At 48.2% G+C, this 18369-nt stretch overlaps 1 protein-coding gene across 5 annotated transcripts in view; it reads left to right on the top strand.

Annotated features, from left to right (window-relative positions):
* Positions 1–8755: 8755 nt before the first annotated feature.
* The window catches only part of RFX2 (regulatory factor X2), a 33017-nt gene continuing 23403 nt past the window's right edge, over positions 8756–18369 (top strand). Inside the window, exons 1-4 of one of the 5 annotated variants that reach the window (XM_038164004.1) lie at positions 8756–8973; positions 12929–13018; positions 13969–14048; positions 16029–16131. In XM_038164004.1, coding sequence (XP_038019932.1) covers positions 8869–8973; positions 12929–13018; positions 13969–14048; positions 16029–16131 — 378 coding nt within the window. In that variant the 5' untranslated portion in view covers positions 8756–8868. Of the gene's footprint in view, positions 8974–11574; positions 11771–12928; positions 13019–13968; positions 14049–16028; positions 16306–18369 lie in introns of those variants that run through there. The other 4 variants (XM_038164000.1, XM_038164005.1, XM_038164003.1 and 1 more) reach the window with 4 other exon arrangements.

Raw genomic sequence — 18369 nt, 5'->3', positions numbered from 1 at the left:
TTTAGCTGCAGGTTTATTTTCAATTCTCACAACAGGAGATGTCTGACAAGCTGCACAGGTGAAGATTAGGAATTCAGGATGCCTGGGTTTACCTGGAGACCCAAGGCTGTGGGCCTTTGTTCCCTGCTTGAAGAAGACCTGAAATAAAAAGCCTCATTAGAGCAGCTTCACCTGGAAAAATAAACTTTTCCCACCTTTAGGTCTTAATTTGAACTAAAAGCTGTGGAATTTTGTGGTGGACTTGGCAGTGCTGGTGGTTGGACTCGATGATCTTAAAAGTCTTTTCCAACTGAAATGGTTCTATAAATACATCCTATAAATACATCTATAAATAAATCTGATTTAACATTTCCTGTACCTCTAGCCAGTCATTTTGCTGTTGGATTTTTACGCCCCACATTTAAATCCCCTTTGAGGAGAAGTTGTTAAGCCCATTTAGGAATGGCAAGGACAGGGCCGGTGGATTTCTTACCCATGGAGGTAATAACACCCACCAGGCTTTACTGGGAAGCTTAAATCTAAGTAGCTATAAAGAAAAAACAACTTTATCCCAGAGGTCAAATAACTGATTGTTCTTAAAACTAACAAAAAACTCACTGAGGATCTTTTCCTTTCCCTCATTTATATCCCAGTATAATATTCCATTTCAAAACTCCTGCCAGAAATAAAAGGATGTAATAAAGGAATTTGAAAAGTTTAAATAAGATCAAAGGATGACCAAGCAAGTAAGCTCTGAAAAGCAAATTGAATCAAATAGTTCATGATCTGTTTTGTCTTTAAATGAGCAAGTGATTCACTGGAACAGCAACAATTTTAATGTTTTGAAAGCAGCACTAATAGAAATGTATGATTCTGTAGGGAGGGAATTCCTGGCTGGCAGGGTGGGCAGGCCCTGGCACAGGGTGCCCAGAGCAGCTGGGGCTGCCCCTGGATCCCTGGCAGTGCCCAAGGCCAGGCTGGACAGGGCTTGGAGCAGCCTGGCACAGTGCAAGGTGTCCCTGCCATGGCAGGGGTGCCACTGGATGGGCTTTAAAATCCCTTCCCATCCTAAATATTCCATATTCCGTGATTTTCTGAGTTGGCTGCTGCTATAGGGTAGCTCATAGGTTTGACATTTTCCCCTTAAAGAAATAAAGGGGAAATACGTGCATAAATTATTTTACATAATACATAAATAAAATATTTTACATGAATAAAATCTGCGAACACAACACCTAAATACCCCATGAGAACCAAGGCTGTGCCAGTCTCACCTCTGATTTATGTGACCTGCTCTTAAAAAGTAAAAACAAGGTGGAGGGGGAGTTCTATCCATGTCCAGTGGTGACTTGAAGAAGAAAAAACAAAAATAATAAAACCAAAATTGTAGTGGCCACAATTACAGCAACCCTGGGCCTGAGGAAGGCAGGGACTTAATTCCCCTTTAGTTTGGAATTGTCTCTCCCTGAAATGCCAATGTGTTCCACTGCAAGGAGGCCTTGGAGCAGCTTTTTAGTGTCCAGAAGGTGCCCGTGAAAGAGCTTTAATTTGGAGATTGGAGCTGCCTGGGATGGATGGATGGATGGATGGATGGATGATTGATGGATGGATGGATGGATGGATGGATGGATGGATGGATGGATGGATGGATGATGGATGGATGGATGATGGATGGATGGATGATGGATGGATGGATGATGGATGATGGATGGATGGATGGATGGATGGATGGATGGATGATGGATAGGGATGGATGGATGGATGGATGGATGATGGATGATGGATGGATGGATGGATGGATGGATGGATGGATGGATGGATGGATGATGGATAGGGATGGATGGATGGATGGATGGATGGATGATGGATGGATGGATGGATGGATGATGGATGGATGATGGATGGATGGATGGATGATGGATGGATGGATGGATGGATGATGGATGGATGGATGGATGGATGGATGGATGGATGGATGATGGATAGGGATGGATGGATGGATGGATGGATGGATGATGGATAGGGATGGATGATGGATGGATGGATGGATGGATGGATGGATGATGGATGGATGGATGGATGGATGATGGATGGATGGATGGATGGATGGATGGATGGATGATGGATGGATGGATGGATGATGGATGGATGGATGATGGATGGATGGATGATGGATGGATGGATGGATGGATGATGGATGGATGGATGGATGGATGGATGGATGGATGGAAGGATGGATGGATGGATGGAAGGATGGATGGATGGATGGATGGATGGATGGATGATGAATGGATGGATGATGAATGGATGGATGATGGATGGATGGATGGATGATGGATGGATGGATGAATGGATGGATGATGGATGGATGATGGATGATGGATGGATGGATGATGGATGGATGATGGATGGATGGATGATGGATGGATGGATGGATGATGGATGGATGGATGAATGGATGGATGATAGATGGATGGATGATGGATGGATGGATGATGGATGGATGGATGGATGATGGATGGATGGATGAATGGATGGATGGATGGATGATGGATGGATGGATGGATGGATGGATGATGGATGGATGATGGATGATGGATGGATGGATGATGGATGGATGGATGGATGGATGGATGGATGGATGGATGGATGATGGATGGATGGAAGGAAGGATGGATGGATGGATGGATGGATGGATGGATGGATGGATGGCTGCTCTGCCACAGAGCAAGGACCAGCTCAGCAAAGGCAGACACACCAAGCATTGCCCTGAGCCCTGTTCTGGCTCAGATCACAACTCCTTCCACATCTGAGGCCTCAAAATTATTTGCGTTTGAGGGCTCAGGAGCTGATGGCTCCTGTTAAACTCTGTGGCCACTACAATTTTGGTTTTATTATTTTTGGTTTTTATTCTCCAGGACATCACTGGACAGGGATAGGACTTCTTCCCCACCTTATTTTTAACTTTTTAAAGAGCAGATTACATAAATCAAAGGTGAGACTGGCACAGCCTTGGTTCCCATGGGATGTTTAGGACTTCCATTTACATATCTTTATTTCTTTAAGGGGAAAATGTATAAAATCCATCTCCTGCACGGCAGAGCCCGTGGGTGCCCTGTGCCAGGGAGTTTCCCAGTGTTCTGCAGCATCTTCTCAGCAGAAGCTCCCTGGCTCAAAAGCCAGCCCTCCTGCTTCCCCCAGAGCCAAGCTTTGCTTCCTCCTCTTAGACCTGGCCTAAGACAGAGAGGTTTATCCCACCTGCAGCTCTGTCACAGGAGGGGTGACAGAAGCCATTCAAAGGTGGCTGTGGCCTCTGGCAGCCCCTGGCGCTGGGCACTTTGCAAACTGAGGAGCTAATTAATGATTAACAAAGCTTCTGGTGAGTCACACACGGATCAGCAGCATCCACCGTTTATTTTCTCAGTTCCAGGGCTCCTCACTGGGGGAAGAAGAGAAAAAAAAAAAAATCAGTTTTTGTGGGGAAGTGAGCAGATGGGGCTGACCATGCAGAAGGAACAAAACCCTGGTGAGAATTCCAGAAGGGTTTACGTGGGAAGGGACTTTAAAGCTCATCTTGTTCCAATACCCATGGCAGGGACACTTCCACTGTCCCAGGCTGCTCCAAGCCCTGTCCAGCCTGGCCTTGGGCACTGCCAGGGATCCAGGGGCAGCCCCAGCTGCTCTGGGCACCCTGGGCCAGGGCCTCACTGCCCTCACAGCCAGGAATTCCTTCTTCATTTCCAATTTCTAATCTAAATCTGCCCTCCTTCACCTTAAAGCCATCCCCCTTGTCCTGTCACTGCATGGCTTTATAAAAAGTCCCTCTCCAGCTCTCTCAGAGCAGCTTTTGGACATGAAAAGCTGCTGCAAGGTCTCCTCACAGTGCATTTATTCAGTGCATTGGCATTTCAGGGAGAGACAAGTTTCAAGTTGCTCGGCGTGGCTGGTGATGTCACAGGGGCCACCAGGGCCCTGGAAGGCATCAGAGACATCTGGATTCCAGGTTGCATCATCACTGAATGAATCAGGCAGATAAGGAGGCTGCTGCCTCTGGAAACCTTCTGTTTACACACAGCTAGCTGGGTATCCAAGCAAACAGCAGGGACAGGAAAGGAAATTCAGGAAAAAAAAAACCTAATAACTTCTGGGTGCTATTTCTGTGCTGCCACCAGCTCGCTCCGTGACCTTGAACAGGATGCTTCCCTTTCCCTGTGCTTCAATTTTCCCACTCCTAAAAAAGCCACAAATCCTCCCCTAGGCAAGGTGGTTCTCAAGCACTGATCTCTGTCAGAGCCTTTCAGAAGGACAAGGAGGAGCAGGACAAGCCTTGAGGGCTGAGAAAAACTCAGCTTGGCAGGGTGAAAATACCACCTGTGAGCACGCAGAGCACCTGCATATTCAGAGCTGGCCCCTGGACACTCCTTGGAATGAGGGGGATGCTCCTGTCCCTGCCTGTGCAGGGGATTCAGGGACATGAACCTTTCATCTATCCCATAATCCTGGCAGCCTCTGGGATGGGGGACAAGGAAGCAAAAATGAAAGGTAAAAACACAGAGACGCTAGGGCAGAGGGGTAGCTAATGACAAAGAGAAATTTGCTAAGTGAAAAGGAGATTAAATCAAAATAAATGGGGTGGGATTCTGGATCTGTCACACATGAGACTTTCCTGAGGGGCTAGGATGGATTTTGCCCTTGTTGGTTGATGGAATTCTCCATCCTTTAAGGTGGCAACAGCAAGCTATGAAAAAAAAAAAAAAAAAAAAGAGCAGTTATTTCTTCTTACATGCCTGCTTTTAACAGTTTTTGGTAAGCATGGAAACAATATGAACTGTGTTTCATTCATAAGGCAGCCTTGCCTCCGTGTAAATGGCCTTGCCTTTGTTCATCTCTCCTGCCTAAAGCAGCTCCAAAACACTGGGGAAACAGAGATAAGAGGAGCATTTCAAAATATTTTCTATGTTCAAATTTGCAGGGGGAGTGGGGGGAAAGGAGGAGATCCTTCAAGGATAAAATTCCTTTATTACATCCTTTTATTTCTGGCAGGACTTTTGAAATGGAATATTATACTGTGATATAAATGAGGGAAAGGAAAAGATCCTCAGTGAGTTTTTTGTTAGTTTTAAGAACAATCAGTTATTTGACCTCTGGGATAAAGTTGTTTTTTCTTTATAGCTACTTAGATTTAAGCTTCCCAGTAAAGCCTGGTGGGTGTTATTACCTCCATGGGTAAGAAATCCACTGGCCCTGTCCTTGCCATTCCTAAATGGGCTTAACAACTTCTCCTCAAAGGGGATTTAAATGTGGGGCGTAAAAATCCAACAGCAAAATGACTGGCTAGAGGTACAGGAAATGTTAAATCAGATTTATTTATAGATGTATTTATAGGATGTACTTTTAGAACCATTTCAGTTGGAAAAGACCTTTAAGATCATCGAGTCCCACCATCAGCACCTGGAGGGGATGGAGCAGCATCCCCTGCACCCCAAAAGAGCCTGGGGAAGGAGGGGCTGATGCCAGAGCTGGCCCTGGGTGCTCTCACATTGGCACATGCCAATGTACTGAATAAATGCACTGTGAGGAGACCTTGCAGCAGCTTTTCATGTCCAAAAGCTGCTCTGAGAGAGCTGGAGAGGGACTTTTCATAAAGCCATGCAGTGACAGGACAAGGGGGATGGCTTTAAGGTGAAGGAGGGCAGATTTAGATTAGAAATTGGAAATGAAGAAGGAATTCCTGGCTGTGATGGTTTGAGGCCCTGGCCCAGGGTGCCCAGAGCAGCTGGGGCTGCCCCTGGATCCCTGGCAGTGCCCAAGGCCAGGCTGGACAGGGCTTGGAGCAGCCTGGGACAGTGCAAGGTGTCCCTGCCATGGCAGGGTGGCACTGGATGAGCTCGAAGGTCCTGCCAACCCAAACCAATCTATGATGGAAATACAAGACCTAAATCACTCTCTACAACTCCCTGAAACGTGGAAGGGTTTCAGGTACACCTGGAAGGTGCCTGTGCTCAGCTGGGGCTGGGCTCTTTCTCCAGGCAGCACTGACAGAACCAGAGCACACAGCCTCGAGCTGCACCAAGGGAAATTTAGGTTGGATATTGGGAAAAGGTTTTTTCCAGAAAGGGTGACAAAGTTCTGCAATGTTCTGCCCGGGGAGGTGGTGGAGTCACCATCCCTGGGTGTGTTTAACACAGCCTGGATGTGGCACTGGGTGCCAGGGTTGAGTTGAGGAGCTGGGGCTGGGTTGGACTCGATGACCTTGAAGGTCTCTCCCAACCCAGTGATTCTGGGATTCTGTGAATACCCCATGAGAACCACCCATGCCAGCCCCACCTCTGATTCATTTGACCTGTTCTTAAAAAACAAAAATAAGGTGAAGGGGAAAGATCAAGGCTTTGGGTGCCACATTTCCTCTCCTCCCTGCCCGCCGATGCTTTCTCCACCCTCTGGAGCCTTGGCTCAGGTGCCAGCTGGCTTGGCAGCCGTGCTGCCAGGGCATCAGCAGAGCTCTGCAGCACCTCGTGCTGGTTTCTGGGAGCACAGGAATTCTGTGTGTGCTGTCAGCTTTTCATCAGCACAAATTACCCAGAGCAGATGGCACACACGGATCTGAATGCAGTTCTCAGGAAGTGCAGGATGGCTTTAATGAGGAGTGAATTATTCTTTCTCCAGGATGTTGCACTGATAAATAAAATAATAACAAGTCCTGTTACTTGTGGCTTGGCAGTCCAGGACTTCTCTGTCTGTCTACCTTGTCTGGAAGTGCCATCTGCAGATTTGCTGGGAGCCTTTGTGTCTGGCATGGCTGTCATCACTGCCTCGTGGAACAAACCTGAAAATCACACTGGGGTTTCTTTTGGCAGCAAACAATTCACCTTCCACCCTGCCCACGTCTCTCTGCTCTCTTGTGGCCACTGAGGGAAAGCAGAAGACAAGAAGTGCCAGCAAAGATGAGTTGTTGGTGATTTGAATCAGAGAATCAGGGAATATTCTGGCTTGGCAGGGACTTACAAGGATCATCAAAGTCCATCTTTTCCAAGTGTTCTTTTCTGATTATAGCTGCACTTCAAAGGAGACCTTGTGTAGACATAAAATGCCAAGAGCTGACCCTGCCAGAACCATTAATAGATGATTAAAATATCTCTGTCAGCTCACCCACCTCTCTTCTGTGACCTCACCATGCTACTCAGAAAACCCTGGAGAGCTGCAAACCAGAGCCCAGGGCACAAGGGACAGAAAATCAACACTTTTGGAAAAGTTAGGGGACTAGATGTGGTAAAAGTGCCCCCCTCTCCTGCCCAGGCATCTCCACCTGAGCATTCCAAACCCAGCAGAGCTGCCTGAATGTTTGATTGCAGATAATTTGGGGTTGGAGCAGGCAAGGAGCTGGAATCTACTGGGAGAATTTTTATTTTCCTGATCCCACGGCGCTGTTGCAACTGGAATCTTCTCCCAGGGAGGTTTTGGCTAAAACCCAGGCAGAGGCAGTGATGGGGAGAGGCAGGTGCTGCCTTTTTATAGCAGAGCTGCAGGGATGGGGGAGCTGAGGGCAGCTGCAGGGGCCTGGGGGGACACAGGAATAAATATTGATTGAATTTCCCTTCTTTCTGGCCTGTTGGATTAATCTGGTAGCTGTGACTCTGTGGGTTCTGTATCTACTTTTTTCTCCCAGATGGGAGAAAAATTATTTGCAAGCTCTGGGATTTTGGGAAGGTTGGGACAGTAATTGTAATTTGCTAATGAGAGTATGGACTATTGGGAAAAAAACACTTAAAACCCCTGTTTTTGGAGAATTTTAATATTTGGGGGGTTTTGTTGGTGGCTGAATGAATACTCAGGTAAATTCTGTAACTTCACCCCCCCTTGCATTTCTTTTGAATACAAATTAGCAGGTCCAATGTCCTTCAATTCCTCATTTTTTTCCTTTTTCCTCCTAACTTGCACAAAGGTGAGGGAAAAGTTTAAATAATGGCAGGAGAAGGGAAATAAAAGCCATCATAATGTTGTTTAGAAGCTCAGCAGTGAGGCCAGGAAAGCAGAAATGGCACTGCCCAAAATCTGGATGTTTTTAACCTTTTGATTTTGAAGTGACAGCAGAAACCCTCCTAAAATAGTTTATTAAGCAGGAAGTTTCACAAGAAACCGAGGAAAAAAGGCTCCCCCACCCCAAAAAAACCCTGAAAATGCCATTGTGTGCTGTCTCAGCATCCCCTGGTGTCCCCAGGGCTGGGACAGTGCCAGGGGGGAGAGCTGGCACTCAGGATTTGAGGATGCTGAGGGCACCATCAGCTCTGCAGGGCTGTGTGGCACTGGAGGGTGATGCTGTGGCTGTCTGGGGACCTTGGTGAGGTTTTGGGGCAAGGGCAGGGATGGGAGGGTGGAGATGCTGCTTCAGGGGGTCCAAAATGATGGTGAATTGCTGTTCTTGTGCTCTTCATCCTTGATTTTTTCTGGCTATAAACCCGAGCTGGCCACCCCACTTTCCAGTGAAATGTAGGTTTGGTTAAAAGCTTTTTTTGGCAGTAGTTAAACGTGATAAGGCAGAGGGGGAGAAATTATTTTAAAAATATGCCCCTGCTCTTCCCAATCATGTGTGATGCTCACTGTGACACAATAATTTTCCAACACCGCTTTTCAGTTAAATATAGAAGTGCATTTTCTGTTCCTTCCCTCTCCTCTCCGTGAAACAATTGTGCAACTTTCATTTTCCTTCACATAATTCTGCATTAAAATCAGCTCCAGGGACTAAAACCAGCCCTGTGTGTGGGACGGGAGCTGCCTCCCTTCCCTCTGGATATTCCCCAGGGATTTTACCCCTGCTTTAAATGGGTCGGGGGTGTGTGGCTGTGCTGCGCTGTCCCCTCTGATGTCCCTGTGCTGTCCCCAGCAGGGAGCATGCAGAGTCCAGAGGGTGGATCAGACTCAGCAGCTTCTGTGGCTCTTCACCCGTCGGCCCCGGCGCAGGCACCAGTGGTGCAGGCGGTGCCAGCCTCGCAGCAGGTAACGTATGCACAGCTGGGGATGCTGTTGCCATGGAGAAGAGCCCTGCTTTCCCTGGCAGAGGCATTGTAATCCCAGGTTTTGATAGTGGGGAGAGGGTTTTTAATCAGCTACTTCAGGTGGTGGGCACAACCTGTTGATAAAGGGGATGTCCTGTGGGTTTGAGCACTGCCAATCCACATGGGAAAGCTGGGGTTTGGAGTTTAGTTTAGGTGCCCAAGGAAGTCACTTTTTGCCAGCCTATTTTAATCCCAGGATTTGATAGTGGGGAGAAGGTTTTAAATCAGGTCCTTGAGGTGGGGGGCACAACCTGTTGATAAAGGTGAAGTGCTGTGGGTTTGAGCACTGCCAATCCACGTGCAAGCTTTAAAAGCTGGGGTTTGGGGTTTAGTTTAGGTGCCCAAGGAAGTCACTTTGTGCCAGCCTATTTTAATCCCAGGATTTGATAGTGGGGAGAAGGTTTTAAATCAGGTCCTTGAGGTGGTGGGCACAATCTGTTGATAAAGGGGATGTGCTGTGGGTTTGAGCACTGCCAATCCACGTGCAAGCTTTAAAAGCTGGGGTTTGGGGTTTAGTTTAGGTGCCCAAGGAAGTCACTTTGTGCCAGCCTATTTTAATCCCAGGTTTTGATAGTGGGGAGAAGGTTTTTGATCAGCTCCTTCAAGTGGTGGGGAAAACCTGTTGATAAAGGGGATGTCCTGTGGGTTTGAGCACTGCCAATCCACGTGCAAGCTTTAAAAGGCGGGGTTTGGGGTTTAGTTTAGGTCCCCAAAAGAGTCACTTTGTGCCACCCTATTTTAATCCCAGGTTTTGAAAGTGGGGAGCAGGTTTTTGATCAGCTCCTTGAGGTAGTGGGGGCAACTGTTGATAAAGGGGATGTCCTGTGGGTTTGAGCACTGCCAATCCACGTGCAAGCTTTAAAAGGCGGGGTTTGGGGTTTAGTTTAGGTCCCCAAAAGAGTCACTTTGTGCCACCCTATTTTAATCCCAGGTTTTGATAGTGGGGAGCAGGTTTTTGATCAGCTCCTTCAAGTGGTGGGGAAAACCTGTTGATAAAGGGGATGTCCTGTGGCTTTGAGCACTGCCAATCCACATGGGAAAGGTGGGGTGTGGGGTTTAGTTTAGGTGCCCAAAAGAGTCACTTTGTGCCAGCCTATTTTAATCCCAGGTTTTGATAGTGGGGAGCAGGTTTTGAATCAGCTCCTTGAGGTGGTGGGCACAACCTGTTGATAAAGGTGATGTCCTGTGGGTTTGAGTGCTGCAAGTTTTAAAAGCTGGGGTTTGGGGTTTAGTTTAGGTCCCCAAAGGAGTCACTTTGTGCCAGCTGGGTGTCTGCTTGGGTGAATTTCCTGCTGTCATTGTTTGGGGTGGCAGTAAGAGCAGGGGAAGGTGGAACAGTGCTGAGAGGTGAGGGCAGAGCTGATGCAGGAGCAACGGGCTGCCCCCACGGAGGAGTGGCCACAGCTCAGGGAGGGGATTGTCCCCTCTGCTCTGCCCTCCTGGCCTCCCCTGCCCTGCTGGGGCCAGGTTTGGGTCCCCAGCACAAGAAGGGCATGGACAGGACTGGGCAGGTCCAGAGGAGGCCCCGGAGATGCTGCCAGGGCTGGAGCCCCTCTGCTCTGGAGCCAGGCTGGCAGAGGTGGGGCTGCTCACCTGCAGAGGAGAAGGCTCCAGGGAGAGCTCAGAGCCCCTGGCAGGGCCTGAAGGGGCTCCAGGAGAGCTGCAGAGGGACTGGGGACAAGGCCTGCAGGGACAGCACCCAGGGAATGGCTCCCAGTGCCAGAGGGCAGGGCTGGATGGGATCTTGGGCAGGAATTGTTCCCTGGCAGGGTGGGCAGGCCCTGGCACAGGGTGCCCAGAGCAGCTGGGGCTGCCCCTGGATCCCTGGCAGTGCCCAAGGCCAGGCTGGACAGGGCTTGGAGCAGCCTGGGACGGTGGAAGGTGTCCCTGCCACGGCAGGGGTGACACTGGATGGGCTTTGAGGTCCCTTCCAGCCCAACCATTCCATGGTCTCTTCCTCGGGTAGGCAGATCTCAGCATTTTAATTTGCAGAGGGGCATTTGTGGGTAGTGCCCATGAATGTGCTGCACTTGGGAGGCCCAACAGGAGATAAGGGATGAACAGGAACCACCCAGTGCAAAATGGGAAGGGTTAAGTGAAACTGGTTTGGTTTTGTTCCTTTTTCTGCCTTTTGGGGAACTTGCAAAAGAAATTTCTGGCTCAGGAAGCTGGAGGGATGAGAGGATGGGTGGGTGTAACTCAGCTCACCCTTCTCCAGCTCCCAAGTGAGCGGCAGCAGCTGCCATTGGATGCTGATGGAAAGGAGCAATTAAAGATTGGGAATTGAAGGAATATTGGACTCTCCAGGAGCCATGGACATTCCCAGGGGGTGATCCAGAGTGCTGCTGTCACCTCCCAGCCTTCCCACCCATGGAGAGCGCTCCCTGCTGCTGTGGCAGGGGTGGGGACAGCAGTGCCCTGCAGTGCCAGGTGTCCCCAGGATCACAGTGTGGATTTGGCTGTGAGCAAAGGTTGGAAAACCTTTGGATTATGAAATCACCCACCCAGCTTCTGCCTGTGCTGGAGAACCAAGTGGAACTGCATGGATTGAGGAAAATCCAGGGGATAGTGAAGACTGCTGAAGAGGAGGAGCAGCCAGAGCCTTCCTTCTCCCCAGCAGGACAAAGAAAACCCTGGGAATGAGCTGCTGCCAGCAGGAATGGTGTGAGGCTGAAGCCCTTGGGGTCGTTGAGCACTGGTGCCCCTTTTGGTTTGAGCAGGATGGCCTCACCTTCCAGGTTGGGGACGACTCCTTATCTTGGCTGGAAGGTGACAGCAGAGCACAGGACAGGCAGTGAGCTGAGCCAGGGATGTGGCATTTGGCAAAAGCAGTGCCAGAAGATGGGAAAAAAGTAGGAGAAAGGAAAGAGTCTTTGATGTAGGTGGCACTGCCAAGGTCTGATTTCAAAAAGGGCTTGTGATGTGTCCACCCTGCACTGGTGAGGGAAAACAGGCCAGGTGATGGCTGAAATAAGTGTAGGAGCTCAGTGCAGGATCTCCAGGGAATGCAGCCTGGGGACTGCAGGTGGAGCAGCTGCCTGGAGGTCTGGGCAATTGTCATAAACCTGTAATTCTGCTGGAACTGGATTTCTGGTTGTTACATAGATATGTTGGGAGGGCTAAAAATCATAAATATCATGGTAGTTATCCATGGAAGTTATTTATGATGGTTATCATAAATATCCAGGTAGCCAGTAGTTCTCAAGGTTGCTTCTGGGATTGTTTTCTGGCTCTTTGTTCTGTTGGCCCAATCTCCTGGGTGTTTTTAAAGGATGTGTCTCCTTGGAGAAGGATTGAGAGGCCATGGAGATGCTTGGCTCTGCTCCCACTGCATCCCTTCTCTCCATCCACCACATCCCCAGGTTTGTGCTGCTGCACCTGAAGGTGCTGGGCACTCTGAGATGTGCTGACAACCTCACACTGAAAGGGCAGTGTAAGGCAGGGATGATGGACGTGCCAGGAATGTCCCTGTGCCCTTGGTGGCACTGCAGGGAGAAGCAGAACCCCTGAGCTTTGGTGCTGGCAGAAGCTGGCTGGGATTTCTTGTTGCAGGAGGCAGAGTGTGCTTGGGTTGAGCAGCTCTTAGAGGAGGAACTTGGCGGCCAAATGTGGAGTGTGAGGAGTGATTCTTGTTCAGCTGTGGCTGAGCTTATCAATGAACTGCTGCTTCCTTTCATGGGAAGATGATTCCTGTCAGAAATTTGCCCAAATTCAGGGGGCTGAGGTCAGGCTGGTGCACCCCACGGGGAGGGTGGGGACCACAGGGACACTAATCACAGGATGCCACTGCTGCTGCTGGTGTCAGAGGCAAGCTGGCCATGAAATCTGGGCAGGGAACACCTGGCTCAGCTGTGCCATGGACTGAAATTGTCTCTTCCTGTATCTTCTTCTTGCAGAGGGTTTTGGTCCAGGCCACGGGCTCCGCTCCCAAAGGGGCACAGATGCAGCAAATCTCTGTTCCCAGAGTCCAGCAGGTTCCACAGCAGGTAATGAACCCTGGGGACAGACACCCCTGCACCAACAGGTCCCCAGTCCCACCTCTGAAACTGTGCCACATCTAGAAAAATCTTAATTAAAGACTTGTGGGCAGTCAGAGGGCTGGCATCACTTTCTCCAGCTCTCTCCTTTCTTAGACTGATGACAAAAGAAACTCTCAAGATATTTGAAGTTTAGGAAGAACCTTTGCTGTAGCAGTTGCCTTTCATGTATTTGAAGATTTGATGGATGCTTTCAACTTTAATTTAAAAGCATTTATTAAATCAAAGTTAAATTAAAATTAAATCCTTTGGTAAAGATGTTTTTTAGAGATAAAATGTTTGGGTTTTTTTTAATTTAAACAAATTTACTGCCAGCACGTGGCTCCATAGAAAGGTTTGGTGCCAGAGAGATGTGCAAGTGTTTTTATTTGTTTGAACTTTGCCTTTTCCAGGGCTTGTTTCCTAAGAAACCAGGGAGATGTGGTGCTGCTCCATGTGAACAGCAAGTCTGACCCTCTTAATTTTTTTCCTTTAGTGATTTTTTTGTTTGGTTTCCCCATTTCTAGTGGGAGAAAAAATTGACAGAGGGCAATTCCTTCCCTCCCAGAGCAACAAAAAAGGGGCTGGGGTGCAGCCTGACACTGCTGCCAGGCTCCCCTCTGAAGGAAAGGCTGCAGCATGAGCTCACCCCTGGTAGTCAGCCCCAAGACACGTGTCCAGAGGAAACCCAGCTCCATTGTTTCCACTTCTCATGCAGCAACCACTTTTTTATCTCTTTTAACTTGACCTTTGACAATAAAACCCTCCTTTCTTGGGCATTCCTAAGCATGGAGGGGAGGGGAGGGTGTGGTTTTTTGCATTGTTTTTTTAGTTTTTATTTTTTTTTAAGGTAAGGCTGGAGCTGTGCAGTGTAACCAGCAGTTCCTGAGCAATCCCTGACCTCTTGCTGCCCGTTGCAGGTGCAGTCTGTGCAGCACGTGTACCCAGCCCAGGTGCAGTATGTGGAAGGAGGAGAAGCTGTTTATACCAACGGAACCATGTAAGGACCTCTCTGAGCTGCCCCACTCCCAGCCCTTCCCTCCCCCAGGCTCCTTCCACCCCAGCCCCACCGTGGAAGGAGGAAGAGGAGGAGCTGCTTCAGGTGTTGTGGTGGGTGTGAGGGTGGTTTCCAGCCCTGGGGGTGTTGTCCTCATGGAGGGGCTGTTCTCCAGGGAATCCTGGCCTGGCTCTCCCCGTGCTGAGGGCTTTGTGTGGTGACGTGGGCAGCTTTAGGAGTGGAACTTCTAGAGGAAAAAGGGGCTGTTGGAAGATTTTATAGAGTCAAGGAATCCCAGAATGGCTTGGGTTGGAAAACACCTTCAAGCCCATCTCCTTCCAACTCCCCAGCACCTTCCACCCTCCCAGGCTGCTCCGAGCCTGGTCCAGCCTGGCCTTGGACACTTCCAGGGATCCAGGGGCAGCCACAGCTGTGCCCAGGCCTCTCCATTCTTAGAATTTCCTCTTCCTCCTGCCTGCTGTGCCCCATTTTGTGCCTCCTTTTGGCCTTCTTCACCCCAGTTCCTCACAAGGAACTGCCCTCCCTGTGAGCTGGTGCTGCGGGGCCGATCGATCCCATTCCAAGAGAGCAAACCCCTCTGTGAGAAACAGCTGCTCACTTTTACAGTTTCAAAGGTTTATTAAACCTTAACAAAAATTACAACAAAGATTTTTTTTTTTGAATAAGGAATTTAATAATTTTTTAAAATAATTTTTAAATTCATTTTTTGAATAAGGAAAATGTTTTCAGCACTGGGAGTCCCCATGACTACCAGACACGTGGCTCATTTACAAAATATCTCTTAATTATGAGAGCTAGCTATGACATTACTTATCTGTAACAAACCCTCTTTTCTGTAAGTCATTTGGCTCGAACAATGAACTCTTATTTTTGATTTGGATCATTTACCCTTACTTCTCAAAAAAAGAAATGAAAATAATTTTTACCAGCATCTGTTGATGTGGGCGAGGACAGTGGGAACAGGAAAAAATTTATTTGGAAATGGACAAAATGGGATTACAGAGGCCAATTGGTTCTTGCTCTTCAATCTCTGTTGGATTAAGAGACAGCTGAAGGATGATGGAGGTCTGGTGTGGCTGTCTTGTTCCCACCTTACCATGCCTATGGGGTTGCAAACAACAAGAATAATCTTACAGTGGGAACAGGAAGAATTTTATCTGGAAATGGACAAAATGGGATTACAGAGGTTAATTTGGTCTTGCTCTTTAGTCTCTGTTGGATTAAGAGACACTGAGGGATGATGGAGGTGTGGTGTGGCTTTCTTGTTCCCACTTTACCATGCCTCTGGGGTTGCCACCCACAGCAGGGCTATAATTTACAGGGGCTACCCTATAACACTGGGGTTTTTCTGACACTTGTCCAGCTTTCAGAAGCTGTCCAGCACAGGATTCCCTCTGCCAGCTCCTCTCTTTTGTCCCCTGCACAGAGAAGCTTTGTGGCTTTCTCTTCCCACTTACCTATGCCTCTGGGGTTGCCACCCTCAGCAGGGCTGTAATCTTACAGTGGGAACAGGAAAAGTTTTATTTGGAATTGGACAAATTGGGATTACAGAGGTTAATTTGGTCTTGCTCTTTAGTCTCTGTTGGATTAAGAAACAACTGAGGGATGATGGAGGTGGTATGTTTCTGTTCCCACCTTACCATGCTTATGGGGTCACGAACAACAAGAATAATCTTACAGTGGGAACAGGAAAATTTTTATTTGGAAATGGACAAAATGGGATTACAGAGGTTAATTTGGTTTTGCTCTTTAGTCTCTGTTGGATTGAGAAACAACTGAGGGATGATGGAGGTGGTGTGTTTCTTGTTCCCACCTTACCATGCCTACGAACAAGAATCATCTCAGTGGTGAACACAGGGGCTACCCTATAACACCCGGGGTTTTCTGACACTCACCCAGCTTTCTGAAGCTGTCCAGCACAGGGTTCCCTCTGCCAGCTCCTCTCTTTTGTCCCCTGCACAGACGAGCTGCCTACTCCTACAGCAGCGAGGCGCAGATTTACGCCCCCGCCAGCGCCGCGCCCTATTTCGAAGCGCAGGGAGGAGGAGGAGGAGGAGGAGCTCAGGTGACTACAGCGACATCCTCTCCTACAGCCATTCCCTCTCACAACATGGTGGGCATCACCATGGACATTGGGGGAAGTCAGATCCTCTCCGGCTCGGGCGCCTATCTCATTCATGGGGGGCTGGAGAACTCTAGACATTCTCTGTCACACACCTCACGCTCCTCTCCAGCAACGGTATGTAGCCCTGCAGGCACCACAGCTCGGGGGCCAGCAATGATTCCCAAGGGAACTGAAAAGCCTTCAGCAAATTAAACTGACCTGGCATTATCACTGTTTATGTCTGTAACCTGCTATGAGTGCAAGGGGGAGAATAGACACTGGTGTACTACACTAATTCTTCAGTTTGGATTGTCCCTCTCGCTCAGCTCACTGAAATGATCAGCAGCATTGGAAAAGAGAAAGCATTAATCATGCAAATATTAATAAAGCATTTGATTTGGTTTGGGTTTTTTTCCCCTCCCAAACAAAATATTTTGGTTTTTAAAGATTTGTCTCTGTTTACATTTTCTACTGTAAATTTGTCTCTATTTACATTTTCTGCTGAGTCAAACATCTCGCACGTGCTTACCCAAAAGATTGAAATATGTCTTCAATTATGAAGAGGCCTGAGAAATTCTTCCTTAACCCATTGGATAATTAGCACATAAGTTATGTCAAGCTGATCATGCTGAGTGCACAGTGATCAAAAAGCCTTTGTGTGTATATCTCCTACACCATTGTGTATTCTGTCCTTGCCATATGTTTAGAAAATGTCTTTTAGGGGTGATATTGATCAAACAGAAACGGTTTAAAGTTCTGATTTCTTTCAGTCGTGTCCCTCCAGCTGCCAGCTGAGGTGGCAGGCGCTGGGAGCACAGCTGTGTGGGACTGAGGGCTCACAGCTCTTCACCCAAAACAGCCTTTTTGCAGTAAGGGCTTTGATTTGGGAATCTCCCAGCCCTCAGCAGCTGCCAGGAGAGCTTGCAGCTCATTTCCTGGGACACTGCTCACCTCCCTCTGCAGACTTCTGTGTGTTTATGCATTCATATATAAATATAAATACTGGTGTAGGTGTAATTCAGGGTATGTAGCCAGAATTTAAAATGTGAGCAGCATCACTAGGGAGAAAAACAGGAGCTGTTGCTGCTGAGAACTCATGTAAATCTGGCCTGTTAAGTTGTGCTTTTTTTTTTCCACTGAGCTTTTGAATATAAATTTTATGTTTTTTGAATCTTTGTGCCTTGAAAGGTTGTTCTGGTCCCATAGTAAATGTGCTCTGCCTTGAGTAGGCATAGGGGAAAAGTCCTTGGTTTGGGTGGAAGAGAAAATGACAGATGCTGAGGTTCTTTCCTTGGGTGAGAATTTTGTCTCTGTGTGTATTTTCACTGCTCATAGTTAAAAATTAGCACTGGACCATTTGGTTTTTGCTCAAAATTGTTATTTGGAAGCATCACCTGTGTGGGACTGCATCTTACAAAACTGCACAATTTTACTCTTGGATTTTGGGGGATTTTTTTGGTGTTGTTGTGGTTTGGGGTTTTTGTAATTTCCATGGTGATGAGCACAATATAAAAGCCCAAGTGGAAAATATGTCAGTAGAAATATCCCATGAATGGAATTAGTTGATGGTTATTACATGAGATAAGGCTGTTCAGAAAAAAAACAAACAAAAACAACAAAAACCCAAACAAACAAACAAAAACCAAACAAAAAAACCCCAGACCTTAGAAAGTGACCTTTATGGAAATATGTCTGAGATAAATCCCCTCTGTTGCATGTCCAAATGAGCTTTCTGAAGATATTTTAACACAAAATCTAAGGAAGGGCTGGAAAAGGGGGGAAAGAGCCTGGCAGGCAGTCCAGGGCTGTGGCTGCGTGTGGCTCTCAGTCCTTCCAGCTCAGACCAGGGTCAGAGGGGGATGGAGCAGAGCCTGGACTGCTTGGAACTAATCCTGGAGTCATTTGGTTTGGGACCTTAGAGCCCACCCAGTGCCACCCCTGCCATGGCAGGGACACCTTCCACTGTCCCAGGCTGCTCCAAGCCCTGTCCAGCCTGGCCTTGGGCACTGCCAGGGATCCAGGGCAGCCCCAGCTGCTCTGGGCACCCCCCAGAAGGAATGGGGGGCTTGAGGAGAGCAGGGACTGAATCAAATCCATGGGCAGGAACTTTATTTTCTGTTTTAGTGTCCAGCCTAAAGAGAGACTGGGAAAGGTGTTAAAGAGGCCAGAGGGGCTCTGGCAGAACGTGGTGGGGCAGGA

The sequence above is a fragment of the Motacilla alba genome, chromosome 28 (assembly GCF_015832195.1).
Source record: "Motacilla alba alba isolate MOTALB_02 chromosome 28, Motacilla_alba_V1.0_pri, whole genome shotgun sequence".
Classification (NCBI taxonomy): domain Eukaryota; kingdom Metazoa; phylum Chordata; class Aves; order Passeriformes; family Motacillidae; genus Motacilla; species Motacilla alba.
The sequence above is the reverse complement of the archived record's forward strand: the minus strand, read 5'-3'. Positions and strand labels throughout refer to the sequence as shown.